General features: G+C 35.9%; 2 protein-coding genes across 5 annotated transcripts; one reads left to right on the top strand and one right to left on the bottom strand.

Annotated features, from left to right (window-relative positions):
- Positions 1–4,428: 4,428 nt before the first annotated feature.
- LOC143471303 (beta-1,4-galactosyltransferase 1-like) lies at positions 4,429–10,655 on the bottom strand. Its single transcript, XM_076969744.1, has 6 exons — positions 9,609–10,655; positions 7,818–7,980; positions 7,397–7,617; positions 5,951–6,090; positions 5,642–5,730; positions 4,429–5,561 (listed from the first exon to the last, which is right to left on the bottom strand). Exons 1-6 carry the CDS (start codon positions 9,949–9,951, stop codon positions 5,378–5,380), a joined length of 1,140 nt encoding a protein of 379 aa, XP_076825859.1. The 5' UTR covers positions 9,952–10,655; the 3' UTR covers positions 4,429–5,377.
- A 2,151-nt stretch (positions 10,656–12,806) lies between these two features.
- LOC143470246 (uncharacterized) lies at positions 12,807–16,493 on the top strand. 4 transcript variants are annotated; one of them, XM_076968276.1, is made up of 6 exons: positions 13,443–14,589; positions 14,731–14,846; positions 15,289–15,378; positions 15,606–15,734; positions 15,907–16,008; positions 16,089–16,475. In XM_076968276.1, the coding sequence occupies exons 4-6, from the start codon at positions 15,672–15,674 to the stop codon at positions 16,458–16,460; spliced, it is 537 nt and encodes a 178-aa protein (XP_076824391.1). In that variant the 5' UTR covers positions 13,443–14,589; positions 14,731–14,846; positions 15,289–15,378; positions 15,606–15,671; the 3' UTR covers positions 16,461–16,475. The 4 variants fall into 4 exon arrangements, with proteins under 4 accessions (XP_076824372.1, XP_076824391.1, XP_076824382.1 ...); XM_076968267.1 differs by having other exon boundaries at positions 14,718–14,846; XM_076968286.1 differs by having other exon boundaries at positions 13,449–14,589; positions 16,089–16,461.
- Positions 16,494–16,989: the final 496 nt, after the last annotated feature.

Below are 16,989 nucleotides of genomic sequence, written 5' to 3'. Positions count from 1 at the left end.
GTATACAATTCACTGCAAATCAGACATTCATAGCTTCCCGAAAATTGCAATTGCTTCTTGTTCCTTTTATGGATAGGTTTGCTTGAGGAAGGAGCTTTGCTCTTTGAAAGTAAAATTTTCTTGAAAGGTGAACTGGTCAGCACCTGCGACTTCATGGCTTTCCTCTTCCGGGCGGGCAGTTTAGCATGAGGGAGTGGAGAGATGTCCATCACATGTACCCTGCTGGAAGGGCCATCAGTCAGCTGCACTTCCGATTGAACTGCAATCTGAGCACTGGTGGTAGGGCCATCACTAAGCAGAATACCCCCAACCCCTTCAGCCTGATCGCTGGGAGCAGAGTCACCACTCTGCTGCATACCCGCAACCCCTTCTCTTTCAGCAGCAGTCTGAGAGCTAGTGATAGTGTTATTACACAGCTGAATGATCGTAACCCTTTATACTTCAGCCAGAGAGCTGGTGGTTGCACCATCAGCTTCCAATTCCAGTGAATCAACAGCATGGATCTCAGTCACCATCGATAAAGCAAAGTCTGTTTCGTCAAAAATGTCCGGGTTGAAGGGCATTATACCTGTCGACTTGAATTTATTCACAGCTTTCTGAACTGTAGCCGCTATGGAATATGCAGTGCAAAAAAATCCACAGACTTGAGAACTTTGAACACGTTTACCATAATTGGTTACCATCCAGTGGTCGATAGCCTGATTGTAATAAGTCTTCAAAGGCCCAAAAAATGTCCTATCCAGGGGTTACAAGCGGTGAGATGTGTGAGGAGGAATTGACAACATTATGATTCCATTCTGACGAGCAAACTCAATCACAGGCAGGGTCAAATGGCTCGCATGATTGTCCAGGATTAAAAGAACTTTTTTATCAATGGAGGGATTTGCATATTTTTTGAAGTGTTTCAACCACTCCAAAAATATGTCGGAATCTATCCAGCCAGATGGTGAGGCAAATCCACAAGAACCTGGTGGGCATCCTGCATTAGACCCATGGCCATCCGTTTTCGAGGAAAAATGAAAATAGGGGGGACATAATTCCCAATGGCGCACATTGCACAAACTGCAGTTACAGTTTTTCCCCGTTCAGCACTTGTAATCCTACCCACTTGCTTCATCCCCTTTTTTGCAATTATTTTTTCTGGCTTTTGGACACAGGTAATTCCAGTTTCATCCACGTTGTACACATTTTCAGCAGTTATTGCTTCTTTTTCATAAGTGGCCTTGAGCAAATAAAAAAAGCGACCAACTTGTGCACGGTTAAAGCCCGTTTCTCTTGACAGGCTTGTTGGCTCTGGTTGTCGCAGACTCAAGTCAGGATGTCAGGTCAGGTCAGGTCAGGTCAAGTCAAGTCAGGTACTTAACAACACCAAAACAGTCAGCCAAAATTAGAATATTGGCTGTTTACATTATTAGACTAGTTAACTTCACATTTGCATCACATTGCAGTAGCCTAGACGACAATTTAGGCTAATATATCATTAGATATTAAACAAAGATTATCAATAATTTCAATGGGGCAGGACGGGACATTTGACCCGTTTTGCCCCAATGACCAACATTTTGAATTTTTTTGTTTGCTCATTATATGTAACTCAGATCTGAAAAGCTATCTACCTCTTAAAATTACTTGTCTTACTGCATCTCTAAAACACATTTCATTTTCCCAAGTTTTGTCAAATCTAGCTAAAATACGAGAGTTTTAAGAAGACTTCTTATAACAAGTGGCTTCCAAACACTTGCAGAGTTTATTAATGCAGATGCAGAGCTTATCTGTCTTAACTTATGTTATATTAACTTAATTTACCTGTTGAATTAATTATCTGACTCTATTGTTGCGTGCGGTTAGAAAACTCTAACCTCTTATCTGCCGAAAGCTATTAATATTACAACAGGTATAGTTTACAAGAAAATGTTTTTATTGTAGGTGCTGTACACTTTCTCAATATTACGCATAATCAAAAACATAGTAATACCACTGCTTATAAGATGTCTATTGAGTTGCAAACATCATGACCAGCGTAGTAAGCTCATACGACTCTCTCTGTATCTCTCCGTCTGTCTCTGTGTCTGTCTCTCTGCTCGCTGTTAGAAGTGCGAGCTTATCAGTCGTGAAGCGATGGGAGTGAAAATGTTCGACAAGAAAAGCGCAGCACTTCAGAACATGTGCAGTGAGGAAAACAAAGGGAGTTACATGTAGTTCAAGCTGACGTATAGATAAATACAATCAGTGTAAAGTTAAGAAGCGGGCATTTGCAATAAAGATAAATAAAGCAATAAAGATCAGCACAGGTGCTGGAAACAACCTGGGAACGTACTAAAAGGAGTTTTCACATGAAGTTATTTAGAGTAGGTTTCCAAATATCAAACGACAGTTGAAGTGTTATCAAAAAACAAGTTCATAAACTTCAATCAATAGCTAGAAAACACTTTTCCAAGAAATGATGTAATAGTATTAAAAATGCCACCTAGGCCGCTACACACTTCTGCAGCTGCCTAAACCACGTGCTTCACGAAAACTTTTCAATTTTTTGCAAGTCACTAAGAATTGTGGTAGCCTGTACCATCCAAATGGATAGAGGGTGCTAAAACTAATACTTCTGGAAAAATCCATCATGTCCCGTCCTGCCCTGTGTCCCATCTTGCCCCACCTCCCCCCGTCAACCAATTTTTTGAACAGGTAATCAAGTAAATCAGTAAACGCTAATTTAAATCAATTTATTCCATTTTTAAACAATATTTATGCACTGATGTTTCAAATAAAAATTAAAAATCATTTAAATCTTTATTGTAATGCAGCAGTTAGAGTTGGAGGTGACCGGAAACGTATTTAATATATTCATATTCAAATATTTTGGGACGGCCTATTTCGAATTAGGGCGATTTGAGTTTATTTTCTTTTGAAAATAGAACGTCTGATCTTTGACTATTCTTAAATGTAAATGCTCTTAAATCATGCAAACACATATAAATAATTAAATCAATAAAGACTGAATAAAATATTGACAAAAAAAAAAGATTTTTGTAAGCCTCACCATACCAAGTTTAATCTGTGCAATATCACCAACATTACGCTGAAAACAATTCCCAATCCTAAAAACCCATGAAGAATTATAGCAAAAGTGAAATTAAAGCATGTAGCTTATAGGTAAAATAGGTTGAATTTCTGGCCAATTTATTTCCAATATAAACTAATTTGGTGTTACTTTTTACTCCAAAAACATATTAGGCTACCCTGTAAGCTTACTGTGCATTTAGTATGATAATAATATTTAATCTAACATTATTGTTATTTCTAACGTAACTTTTATTGCAACGTTGTTTATTCGGTGATCAGCCGCTGTAGAAGAAATTCAGCTTTGAAAGCGAATTTTTAAATTTTTCATAATTTTATGTTATAAAAATAAACCATGAATTTATAAACCACTTATTCAAAACAAAACTTATCCACTTTAAAAAACACGAGGATTTTACATTCAACTACTTAACGCATAAAGCTTATTTTAAATAAATACAATTTTATATCGGTATGATTTAGATATTTAGAAGCAGAAACTGTCCCTACGGCCTCCACTTTTCCAACAAATAACGATTTTCCCAACTCAATTATGGTGCAACCAACTTTTGTGTGCTCTTTCAGTGTTCAATGTCGCCATCTGTGGTAAAAGTTAGAAGAAACGAAACCGTGGGCGTTAGTAGGCGACAAGCCACCGAGCTCAAATTGTTTCCTAAAAATCAAATCTGTTGAGAATATCTCATGTCTTTTCTCAATACTGTTGAAGATGAGAAACTTTCTGTCGGGCCTAGGCTACATAGGTCTGCAGCCTACTCTGTTCTGCTTTAGGTAACGCCCTGGTTAGCTTGTCTGTAGGTATACCGTTTGTGTGTTCAGTGTGCGCGGGACCCGAACAGCCAGTAGCAGGACCTAAAAAGCAGAAAGGCTTTCGTTTTAGGCTATGAGTTGTTTTACTTTTTTTTATCATAACGTAACGTTAGCCTGCCATATCATTAGACAATTACAATATCAAAGTGTTTGCGTTACCATTTTGTTGAAAGACCACTGGTCATCACCAGCCTGTTAAAAGTCACTGCATGAAGTTATAAAAATGTTAATTTTGTATAGAGCGTCTTTTAGTCTTTTCAGATATGTTATGGCTGCTTGGTACAGTCAGACGGGTGTAATTAATGCCTTTTCACATATAGATATAGGGTAGGCCACTCTTGGTGGAATGGGCTACAACCTTATGCTAAACGATAGGATTGCGGAGGTTAACACAGCAGATGCAGAGCTTATCTGTCTTAACTTGTTATTTTGACTTAATTTACCTGCTGAATTAATGGTCTGACTCTATTGTTGCGTGCGGTTAGAATTCTCTAACCTCTTGTCAGCCGAAAGCTTTTATGTCACAACAGATACAGTTTCCCAGAAAAGGTTTTTTTATTGTAGGTACTGTACACGTTCCGAATATTCCGCATAATTAAAAACCCAGTAAAATAACTGCTTAAAACAGGTCTATTGAATTGCAATCACCATGACTAACGTAGTACGATCGTACAACTCTCTGTATCTCTCCGTCTGTGTGTTCTTGCGTAGAAGTTCGAGCTTATAAAACGTGGAACGATGTGAGCGGAAATATCCGACAAAAAAAACACGAACATTTCAGAACGTGTGAACGGGAAAAACAATGCGTTGGCAATGGGGATTACATTCAGTTAAAACTGGCGCGTTTTGAAACAACCTGGTAACGTACTAAAAGGAGTTTTCACACGAAGTTATTCAGAGCAAGTTTCCAAATATCAAACAACAATTTAAGTGTTATCAAAAAACAAACTTCAATCAATAACTGGAACTGGACTACACTTTTCCAAGACTGATGTGATGGTATTAAAAATGCCACCCAGGCCGCTACAGGATTATGTGGGTCTAATGCAGAAGTGCACAACCAAATGATGTCACATTTTGAGTAGCTGCTGGGGCTGGTACACGATGTATTTAGTGGTTGCTGTGCGTGCAGTTCAAAACAATATGCAGTTCTACTCTATCAACTAGGGATCACCACCCAGACTGCAGAGTTTGGCATAGGCACGCTCAATACTGGTTTTCATGAGCTTCAGTCCCATACTTAAGGTGCGTTATTTTGCATTTAATGACTTTTATGGCTTAATAATGGAGAACAAAACCGCTACAAACGCAAACACGATGATGAGCAACCACACGATATTTGACAAGTTCGTCACGATGTTATGGACCATGCATTAAAATTGTTTGAGCAGTTCGCTCTTTTGCTACAAATAGAAATTGGACACAACATGAAGTTTTTAATATTACGAAAACCTCTTGAGAAAATACAAGTTAATTTCAAAGAAGAGAATTTTCGTCATTTTGGCTTTGGATTAACCAATATTCTTGTATGAGTCGGATATTCAACAACGCTCGTAATTGTCGATTGTAAAGAGTTTAATCCATCCTTGGACTGTCGTTCCTTCCAGCTGTTGAGCAAAGATAGTCTTTCATTGTTTTCAGGATTTTTTTTGTCGCTTTCGTGACGAATCATTTTGAATCTGAAGTACATCAACAAAATAATTAGACTATCATTAATCTTTTAGCATTGTGATAAGCATGTTCATCTACATTTATTTACCGTATATAGTCGTCTGGAGGTCTGTGTATCGAAAAGCGACCTATCCAAATAATTCTTGCGTTTATGTCGTCATCTTCAGCGCCCCAGCCCTATTTTCAAAGCATTGAATCAGAAAACGACTAGTCTATAACTTATACGCCTTAATTAACCTTGATTTCAATCGGGTTTACTATGCGATAAATAGTGAAAATTCAAATGATATACTTTTTGGAGGCAAACATTCAGCTAAAAGAGAAAGTATTGTTTGCGTTTTAGCGATAGATATGGCTTCTTCATTATTTATTTTGCTCTTAGGCCAAACATACATACGTAATAAGCATTGGAAAATCCATTAATGTTTTGAAACTGTTCGTTTGTCATTCCGATCACTCCACCCACTGTCATCCCACAACAAAATTCATAGTTAAATTTGTCAATGCGGTGCGACAAATGCAGCACTTCATTTCCACCTATTTGGCAACAAAACACATATTTTAATGCTTTCCATGTGTAAGAAGCAGCACGTACTCTTGGAATTTCGCACCAAAATGTCAGATTATCCATAAAGATGGCATATTGCAAATACTGTTGTCTGATATAGATTATTTTATAGCGTAGGCTATAAAAGTCTGTATATGTACTAGCAAAATAAAAATTAGTTGAGGACAGAAGAGGAATTTATGGGATTTCGTTTGAAAGGTTGCATCCCTTCAGATTCATTGCAATTCAATATATACAACTTCTCCACCATTGGTTCTCTTCGCTGGACCGCAATTCAAATACAATAATACTGTACGTGTTAATTTATGGTGTTTATAAAATTACAGCTCGTCATATTCTGACAACTACTTTCGCCTCTTTCGCAAATGACAGATTAAAATGCGATGTCTGTGTGTGCCATAGCATGTACTGGAACCATTGCATGTATATATGTATTGTGACCATTGCATTGCCTTAAACCAGTGCTTCTCAACCCTGGGTCGCGACCCAAAAGTGGGTCGCCATTTGGTTGGTTTGGGTCGCCGTCGTCTATTAAACTAGTCCACAAAGCCGTTCGATAATTGAGTACCTTACTCTATTCATTGCATATTGACTGTTTGTTGACGTCGTAGTGCATTGTTGCGGAAACACAAGTGAAGAATCGTGGTGATGATTATTATTTGCTGCGAGACTTTAGATTAGCTACGTTCGAGTCAAGGCTAAATATTTGTAAATAACCAATTTTTGGGTAAAAAAATTGGGTCGCCTCAGCATCGCTATTAATTTACGTTTAACTTTGGGTCGCCGCAAAAAAGATTGAGAAGCACTGCCTTAAACGAAAATACATTTCATTTAGGGTCTTTTGTAGGGTATTTTAGGCGCGAGTATTTGCGCTTCCTGCATTTTGGGCACAGTAAACAAATTCGATAATTTCAAAACCAATTTTTGAAAGCTTTTTGGTTCCCCTCAACCATAAATAAACCACTGTTCGCTAACTGTACACAGTTTTACTTGCTAACGCAATATTACAACTATTGTTGTCGATGTTTTAATGTTTACACGCTGACACTATTATTTTAAGTATAGGCTAGTTGTGCAATTGTTCAGTGATTGAGCAATAACAGCAGCTGGCTGGTCTAAATTGACGTACAAAAAGGTGTTGAAGTCCATAAAGCTAAACTTGGTACCTATATATGCACTTAAATTATAATTTTATTAAAGAAAGGGCTCCCACCAATGCTGGGCCCCAGGGCACTCCACCATGTAAATGCATAGATAAATCAAAATGTGTCTTACCTCTACATCTGTACAACGTTCGATCATCTTCGCTTACTGTGTCAACATCGTGAAAGAAGAAGCATTTGGGATGCAATGTTGTGTCGTTATGGGCATAAATAAAACCAGTATTCATGAGTTGTCCCTTGTTAAATATTTGATCATCGTCTTGCTCCACCACAAATATACGGTAACGTGCCTGTTGTCGTTGAAGAATACCGTGGATGTAATAGAGGAAAAACCTATGTTAGATGAAGGTAAACTAAACGCTCAAGTAAGGCCGGTCTTAGAAAAAGGCTACAATACCAAAAAGAAATAACCTGTCAATCTTCGTTGTGGTCTGACAAAAATGTTGGGCCAGTGAAATCTTAGACGTTTATTTTAATTATGTCAAACCGCGCTTATAACAATCTATATATTAACAATAAATAATCAAAACCACCTTAAATGTTCCTCTCTATCCCTAAAAGGAATTATAATGGCAAGAGTGTTCTCTGTGCGGCAATCGTTGGGCCCAGGGTAATATCCACCATTTTCTAGCGTTGGATATGCAGCGGCAATTTCTTCAAACGTGGGTGGCCAATTGGAATCGTTTTTTCCTGCACCTGTTGCATGCAGTGACAGTAAAGATGCATTTTGTGAAAGTATCACTACTGGTGTTCATTATTGTTGTATATAGAGCAATTACTTCATGCAAGATTTAAATGTGAACACTCATAATGGTGCTAATTAAATATTTTAAATGATCTGGACGTTTTAATGTTTCGATACTCTTCATAACATAACTATACATCTTTATGATGCTGATCTAGACGAAAATTCTTCTCAGGTTACTTATTTGCAGTTCAAGTGAATATTTAATTGTTAAATCACTTTCTGCTTGTTGTGACAGTCACAATTTAAGAAAATATATATAAGCTCGTGTTTTATAAAAATTTATATTAAATAGAAAATATTTAATATCAATTAGTTTTAAATAAACTTTTACAAAGTAATATAAATATAGATATATAAAGAGACTCGGGCAAACTTGTTTGATTTTTAAATGTAACTTATTTCACTTTTTATAAACACTATTTAACTTTATATATAAATTAATTGGAATTTATTTGAGGAATAAATCTGACCTACAGATTTTAAAAATTTTCTTTAAAATAACTCAATAACTAATAATTTTTCACAATTATCATGAATTTAAAACAAAATTAGTAATAAATAAGTAACAGAATCTGTAGCCAATTTCAAATTTTCAATTATTAACTGGATAATACCAGCCGATTACGAAACTCATATTATTTATTTGCTGGAGAAAACTCTCGAGGGGTCGTGCATGACCACTTTACACAGACAATGACTTGTGTGGTTAAACTGTAAAATCACCATGAAACCAAAGTGATAATAATAGCAACGACGGAAGTCTTGCGTAGTCAACATCGTGGGTAAAAGAATAATTTGGCTTTAGATATCCAGCCAACCAGTAAACCGTTAAATTACAGATTCCCTTAAGAATGTTGCCCATGAAACAGTTCTATTGTGTTGGGTTTTAGCAGTATAGGCATGGTTGCCATACCGTCATTCTTTTTAAGATTTTTCCTTATTTTGAAGGTCCGTGTCTTATAAAATATTTTTATCCTTTTTTCTAAGAAATGTCCTTATTTTCACTTGCGTCGTTAATTTCGTTTTATTTTTAGGGTAGAGGGCCAGGTTGTAAAGAGATACAAAATTGAGAACATGCAAATAGTATCTCGTTTTTTCATTTTTGGAACATTGATTGCCTTTTGTTGTGCATTGTTTAATGTGGTATTCTTGTTTTACTTACTGTTCGTCCTTATTTTTGAGTCCAAACCGATGGCAACCCTGAGTTTAGGTATCGAAATTTCTTCGAACACACATCTCCATTAATAATAATACGTTATATAGAAACAATGAAGAAAGTAACACTATTCCAGCCTACGCCTTCCATTACACAATACGTGAAGACAGTGCGATGCTGATAATCAAGGAAACAATCGTTCAATCAAACCGTCGAAAATATAAACGTTTTACTGACTTGCTTTATTTTCAGAAATAATAATATAATCGGTCCTGAACAAATACTACCACTGGCAAGTTACGCGAAGCTTTTCAGTTACGATACAAGTCTTTAATTTATAACTTTTGAAATTGATTATAAGTTATATACAGTTACACCGGTAGATATAAGCTTATAGGCTATAGCTGTTGTACAAATTACCTTCAAAATTGACTCCAACTGGACCTTTTAACAAAGGTGATTCATCTGGACATGGAATATCAGCTGTCCTCGAAGCGGACGTTGTATGTTCGAAGGAAAGGGAAGTCGAATTTAAATTCACATCATGAATGTTGCTATCAGCATAACTCTCTGATTCCACTTGGTCAGAAAACGTCTGAGTCTTGTCATTTGTAACATTGTATTTGATGCTTTTTTTGAAAGATAAATTCTTCTTTACATATATCTCTATGGTGACAATATTCATCCCAAGATAGAAAGTCGCTAACAACAATACAGCAACTACACATTGTTTTCGACAAAAAACGCGTCCTAGGTTTTTCATTCTATATTCAGTTTCTCATAAAAGCGCAAAAATTCAAATTGACTAAATCAATTCAAAAGCACGGTTCTAAAGCGTGTACAACGTTTAACGTATATCTGACACTCCTTTGTTAAAGTAACGCTGACGTAGACAAACTTTACAATTCGATCCATGCTCCACTGCATTCTAGGAATATTTATTTTCTGGGCGCCCGAAGGACATTTTACTGTTCAAATATTTCTTGCTTTGTAATACAATGAAATTCATGTACCGTGCATAAATACAGTGAAAGTTTATTAGACGTTTTACAACTGATGGGTTTTTTAACTCATGTTTTCAGTCATAAACATGCTTTGTAGGTTATACAAGGCTATAGTCTGGTATGCTGAAAAGTCGTTCTGCTTAGTTGAAATTTGCTGACTTGCTGAGTGATCTAATAGAGTGCAATGCGGAAACCAGTTACAAAAATAAATCTAATGGCATAACAATCACATCGTATTGACAAAAAACAGTACAAATGCCTTTCTTATACCTCTATATTTGTTATAAGTATTTTTAATTGTATACGTGACCATACACGACATTATTCTAATAGTCGTATAATATATATATTATAATGCTATAAAACTTTTTTTTTAACAGCAAAAGCTTTTATAGGATTTATTTTTAAATTTGACACGAAATGTCACAAAAACCATAGTTGTTGGTTGTTGTTGGTTTGGTCAAATTAAATTTTTGTGCTTTTATGAGAAACTGATTATAAAATGAAAAACCTAGGAGGCGTTTTTTGTCGAAAACAATGTGTAGTTGCTGTATTGTTGTTAGCGATTTTCTATGTTGGGATGAATATTGTCACCATAGAGATATATGTAAAGAAGAATCTATCTTTCAAAAAAGCATCAAATACAATGTTACAAATGACAAGACTCAGACGTTTTCTGACCAAGTGGGATCAGAAAATTATGCTGATAGAAATATCCATGATGTGGATTTAAATTCGACTTCCCTTTCCTTCGAACATACAACATCCGCTTCGAGGATAGCTGAATAAAAAATACAATGAACGAAAGATTGCAAACGTAAAAAGGCCTATGGCTTAAAAGCGTTAGGTTTGTGATGGGGTATTGCCTAATGTCCCATCCCTAAATACGCTGTAGTGTTAGCATAAAAGAGTGTCTAGGTCTAGGAGAACAAAAGGCAGACTCACTGAAAATGTTTTAAGATATTTACGTTTTTCTGAACGGCATTTTCACGCCGATCTGCTGAAAGAGATTTGCCCCAAAAACATTTAGAAAATAACTACACGTTTCAATAGTAGGCAACCCCACGATTAGTGACATCAACGAACTTTTAATGCTTTCTTGACCAAAGAAATATATCTTGGTATAATTCAAAGTTATTTAATCAACGGAGCTTGTAATCGGTAGGGACCGTAGCCGTACTCACTTCACAATAAGTTTTTTACGTACTGTATTTCCTTTCAACTGCTGTTTTGGACTACACTACATGAATAGCCTTATTTTGCTTTTAAAACTCGATCAAACAGATAACAACTCCCTATGTCAGCAACAACTCTGTATCAGCAACTGCAATGCTCCATTTGCATTGTCCAAAGTAAGCTCATTAGTAAGCTTTAGCTGGAAAGTAAGTAAGATGCTGAATAACCAGAACGACAAGCAACCTGTCGTGTTTGAAGATAAGCCAATTATGTTCTTGACTTTAGTCATTGTTTTATAACAATTCTGGAGCTTTGGTGTCATACCATCGTACTTGGCAGTATACAGTACACTTGAGCACAGTATGGCAGTGGTTATTTTAGCAATATAACCGATGAGATGTCGCAAAGAAAAGAAAAATGAACATAAAAACGTGGAAACGCCTATAGTCTCCAAAAATTGAGTTCATTATGGGGGCTATGCCCCAATTATGGAGAGAGATTTTTGACTGAGAAAAGCGCCTGAACCCAACCTATTTAAATTTTGAGCCCAGCTCATTTTAATGCTAAGGCCAGCGCACTTTAATTTCAAGGGCAGCCCATTTCCATTTATAGCTCCGTGCGTCATATGCAGTCGTACAGTCTTCATTATAGTAGACAAAATTTCACATTTTTGTTCAGCTATTTTATTTATGCTGAATACAGAGTAGGAGAAATGTGGGACCGATAAGACACAAAAATTATTTTGCGTTTTTATTTTTGTAATTTCCGTCTTTCCTTTCGCTGGGCTGCGACTTGAAATGGTCTGGACTCAGAATTTAGATGGGCTGGGCTATGGATTTTTGTGGGTTGGGTTTGAGCCCATCTTCACATCACAACTGCAGTCTGTAACAATTATGTCCTGCTCCATAAATACGTCGTCTTAACGAGTCCTTTTTGAGTCATCGACGTGAGTAGACGACTTTTAATTAGTTTTAGTTTTAAAAAATTAACATTTTCCAGTCCTGTTTAAAACTATTAAAACGAAATAACCACGCAATGCAAAAAATGCTGGGTAAATACATGTCAAATTAAGGCAAAACAGTATAGTTTTGGTTATTTGTGACACCATATAGCTGGCCGAAAAATTGGTGAGGCCCTCAACTAAATCCGGCCCTGGTAAGACATACAAACTGCTTTTACACACTTCTTTTAATAAGACAAGGTATTCAATTGGACCACAACATATATTTACATGCAATGGTTCCCCACTTGCAATGGCACCCACAGATGTCGCACTTTAATCTAGTATTTCCGAAAGTAGGGAAAGTAGTTGTTGGAATATAATGAGCTGTAATTTTATAGAACACCATCATTAATTTAAATATATACAATATATATATATACATGCAATATCGTATGAATTTTCACTAATTTTTGCATAATAAACCCGATTAAAATCTACACTGTCATTCATGTGTTTAAAATTTAAACACAATTTTACTTCTTTAAACATGTTAAAGTGTTTAATTATGTGTTTAAGTGTATAAATTTTGTTAATTTGACAAAATTTAAACACTTTATGGGTTAAACACCACAATCCATTACACGTTTAATAATGATTTAAGCCTATTGTACACTTTTTCCACGCTTTAGGCGTTTAAATGTTAAACACATAACACAAAGATTACAAAATGTGTCAAACAAAAAGGTGTTTAGGAGGAATGTGTTTATTTTGATTAGTTTTATTGAATTATATCTTATACTTTAAGTTGCTTTAGAAAGAATCTATCAAAAACAGTTCGGTACTATATGCTTTAGAATTGTTCGCATTACCCAATTACACGAGCTATTGTTCAGTATAAATTTGTATCTCGGACTCAATTCTTAGGTTTAAAGTTGGCAACTTGTAGTCGTTTTAAAAATTTTCCTGTATGGAGTGGCTGAACACTAAATTGTATTGTTCAGGCCTTACTGTAGGCTATATTTCAAAGGGGTGAAAGGGGCCTTGGCCACCCCGCCCCCATATTTTGTGTCTATAGGTTTCTACATCGGGTGGTGGTGTCTTAAAACCAACAATTTGTATGGTTCTCTTTGTAATTTCATGAAATATTTGACCCCCCCCAATTTTTTTCTGGCTACGCCACTGGCTATGATTGGTTTTCAAGTAAAGCCATTCACCCAGGAATGGAGGGTGAAAAACCAATTACCATACTTTGCCCATCAAAGTTTGAAATTACTCGGGCATAGCCTAACGTGGGCGTTCTCTTCTCGTCGTTTGATTGAAAGGTAAATGATAAGCGTTCACTATCAGTTAGTGCAGGGGTGGGCAACATACGGCCCGCGACGGGATTTTGCGCGGCCCGCAGACAGTTTCCGGTCTTACATAATAATGTGGCCACATTCTGCCGCAATCCCTGTATTGCGTCACTGAATAAGTCCAAGTTTGCCAACCTGAGAAAGATGGCCATAAATCTACTTGTTCTGTTCGGGTCTACATAGCCTACATTTATGAGCAAACATTTTCGACCATGAACATTAATAAGACAAAGCTGTGTTCCAATCTATTCAGGAATCCGGCCCGCCAAGTACTTCATTTTCTCATATCAGGCCCGCCGACCGAAGAAGTTGCCCGCCCCTGAGTTAGTGGAACGTCTGAATAACGTTTGTTCATATAATGTAGATTGTGTATCTGAAAATAGTAAGTTATAACTATTTATTCCATGTTTAAATAACTCAAAACCTAAAATATTAAAATAAAAAAACTTTCATAACATTACATTAAACTTTATGTTTTACATTAGAACAAGTAATTGTTGTTTTTATTTGCTTTTTATCCAGCAAGTTTGCTATTTCAAAATTATTTTAAGTTCTATGAAATAATATGTTAAGTTCTACCATTGTCAAAAATGTGGGCGCGCATTTACCACCTTCAGACGGCTACAAGATATCTCTAAAATCTGAATTCTGAATCCTCTTTTCAGCTTACATAAAGACAGCGAATTGTTTTATGACGTTTCGTAGGGCTGTAGCTTATTGTCACAGTTTGTTTTCTGTAGCCTATATAGGTAGCCTGGTGTAGCATATTTCGCTGTATGGTTCAGGTTTGTTACTGCAAGGCCTAGGCTATATTCCAGGCATAAAGGTTTACAGAGTTACAGACGATAACAAATACTTATAGCATGTTTTCGATACCCGATGGTGCCAAACCGTTGTAATGCTCTTGGGAAAGGCAATGGCCTTCGGTAAGCATTTGATGTTGATAATTTATTACTGTAGAAAGAAAATTGTTGTAATAACTGTAATGATAAATGTCTTAGCCTACAATATAAAATATTTTGTACTCAGTTTATACTAAGCTGTTTCTTTACAGGCGTTTTCTGTAGAAAGTTATTGGAAAAACTTAGAAACTTATGTTGGAAGAGAAGCCATCCACCTGTGCCATCACTTATGGTATAGTAAACAACCCTCATCATTAGGTTTCCTTCAGCTACACTGGCAGGTGATGCAGAATTATATATTTATGATCCACATGACATTTTTATTATTAACAATATTGAGTTAATTTTAAAATATACTGTGCATGCCAAAAAGTGTTGCTTCAGTGGTGGATTTGCTTAGCACCAGGTTCAAACAATGCGAACTTATTGAAAATGTCCAGTGTTACTACTTTTGTAATGTTCTTGGGTAAGGCATTATTAATCTTTACTCTTCTGGTCCTGGTGAGCAGTGTCAGGGTTGGTCAATATGTTATAAAATTCAATAAACAAATGAAAATTGAGTTTTTGTGGAAAACTGCAGAGAGTGGAGGAATAATTGCCGAGTCCGAGTCTTCCAAAGACGTTCGAGAAGAAAGATTCTGACACCTTATCAAAAACCTTGATTACATCTCACTACTGTTTTAAAAGCTATATTGTTTAGTTTTATATTTTTAATCACTGTAGATTCAGAATGGACAAAAAAGGGCTACTGAAGCTATTAGACAACATTTAGAAAAGGAAGAATCAGAATGGGAATACGGTCTACTAAAACAGGTATTTAAGACCAATGTCTGTCTTTCACCAAGAAGCAATTAGTTTAATGTAAAGATGGATGCATTAGCGGAATCATTGAAAAGTTTTCATTATTAGGACAAATGTTAGTGTTTGAAAGAAACTTATTATAAGGTGTTTTAGATTTTCATGCTTTTGTAAGAGAATACAGTTGTAGATCATGTTTAGAGGCTGCAACACGGTTATTGATATAATGATAAATTTTGCAGATTGAGGAAAAATTCAGAAATGTTTATCAATTTGATTACAATACGATTTAAGAGGCTTGCGTAAGCATGCTAACCACGCTAGACAACAAATGTAACAGCAATGTTGAGCGGCAATGCCGTAAGAATGAGGTGAGCAGTCTGAGCATTCATCCAGCAATTAACAAAAATCAAATTTGGTTGTTTTTGTATTAGTTTATTGCTTTGTTGAAGGATAATGTGTTCGGATGCTTGATATATATTAAGGGAAAAATAAAGTCATTATTATTAACAGTGTAAAAACCTAACGCAACTTTTGACATAGGATCCATCATCAGAGAAAGAACTTAATCTCATTTTGAGGTCACAAAAACAACTTTGGCCAATCCACAAAACAAATCTTTATGATGCAATGCAGACTGTTAATGTGAGTTGTAGTTGCTTTATTTAACTGGTGGCTTTACAGAACAATTTGTATACATTGACATTTTTGTTTTAATTTTTTAGGCATTTCGGAATAGTTTAAACTTCAGAAAGAAAACACTGCCAAGTTTGCTTGTTTCTTATAACGAAGCCGGAACCATGAAAACATTCATTGTTGCTGATTCAATCCACGTCAGATGTAACAACGATTCGAGGGTGGTGTTAGGCTATTTAATGCAATTTATCGGTTGTTATTATTGTTTATTATTTTATTATTTATCGGTTGTTACTCACGGATGCCGGAAGAGGAAGCGCAGAGAGGCCATTGCCCCCTTTTCTTTCTTTATTTTCCAAAATGACATTCAAAAAGTGCTCTTTTATCGAATTTTGCCCCTTGCCAAAAATAATTCCGGCGCCCGTGATTGTACCTGCCTTGTTTCTGTTGCACTGCTGTAATAAACGCTATTTTGGAAATTTTGACTGCCAAGTAACAATACGCATAAAATAGTAAACACCAAGTTAGTAAACACGTAAACACCAAAGATAATAAACACCTAGTTAGTAAACACCAACAACATTTAAACACAAAACAGAATAAACATGTGCGATTTAAACATGTAACCATTTTAGGTGTTTCTTTTAGGCCTCACTTTTCGTGTTTAATTAAAGTGTTTAACAAAATGACAGTGTAGGTTAATTAAGGCGTATAAGTTATAGACTAATCGTTTTCTGATTCAATGCTTTGAAAATAGGGCTGGGGCGCTGAAGATGACGACATAAACGCAAGAATTATTTGGATAGGTCGCTTTTCGATATACAGACCTCCAGACGACTATATACGGTAAATAAATGTAGATGACCATGCTTATCGTAATTCTAAAAGATTAATGATAGTCTAATTATTTTGTTGATGTACTTCAGATTCAAAATGATTCGTCACAAAAGCGACCAAAAAATCCTAAAAACAATGAAAGAGTAGCTTTGC

The sequence above is a fragment of the Clavelina lepadiformis genome, chromosome 1 (genome assembly GCF_947623445.1).
Source record: "Clavelina lepadiformis chromosome 1, kaClaLepa1.1, whole genome shotgun sequence".
Classification (NCBI taxonomy): domain Eukaryota; kingdom Metazoa; phylum Chordata; class Ascidiacea; order Aplousobranchia; family Clavelinidae; genus Clavelina; species Clavelina lepadiformis.
Note: the sequence above shows the minus strand (reverse complement) of the source record. Positions and strands in the feature narration are given on the sequence as shown.

Coding starts and splice junctions, on each gene's coding strand:
- LOC143471303 (XM_076969744.1), bottom strand. CDS start 9,951: ATGAAAAACCTAGGACGCGTTTTTTGTCGAAAACAATGTGTAGTTGCT. Junction 7,981..9,608: donor AGTTGGAGTCAATTTTGAAG/GTAATTTGTACA, acceptor TGCATGCAACAG/GTGCAGGAAAAAACGATTCC. Junction 5,562..5,641: donor CCTCCAGACGACTATATACG/GTAAATAAATGT, acceptor GATGTACTTCAG/ATTCAAAATGATTCGTCACG.
- LOC143470246 (XM_076968257.1), top strand. CDS start 14,562: ATGCTCTTGGGAAAGGCAATGGCCTTCG. Junction 14,847..15,906: donor TCCTTCAGCTACACTGGCAG/GTGATGCAGAAT, acceptor CTTTTGACATAG/GATCCATCATCAGAGAAAGA. Junction 16,009..16,088: donor ATGCAATGCAGACTGTTAAT/GTGAGTTGTAGT, acceptor TTAATTTTTTAG/GCATTTCGGAATAGTTTAAA.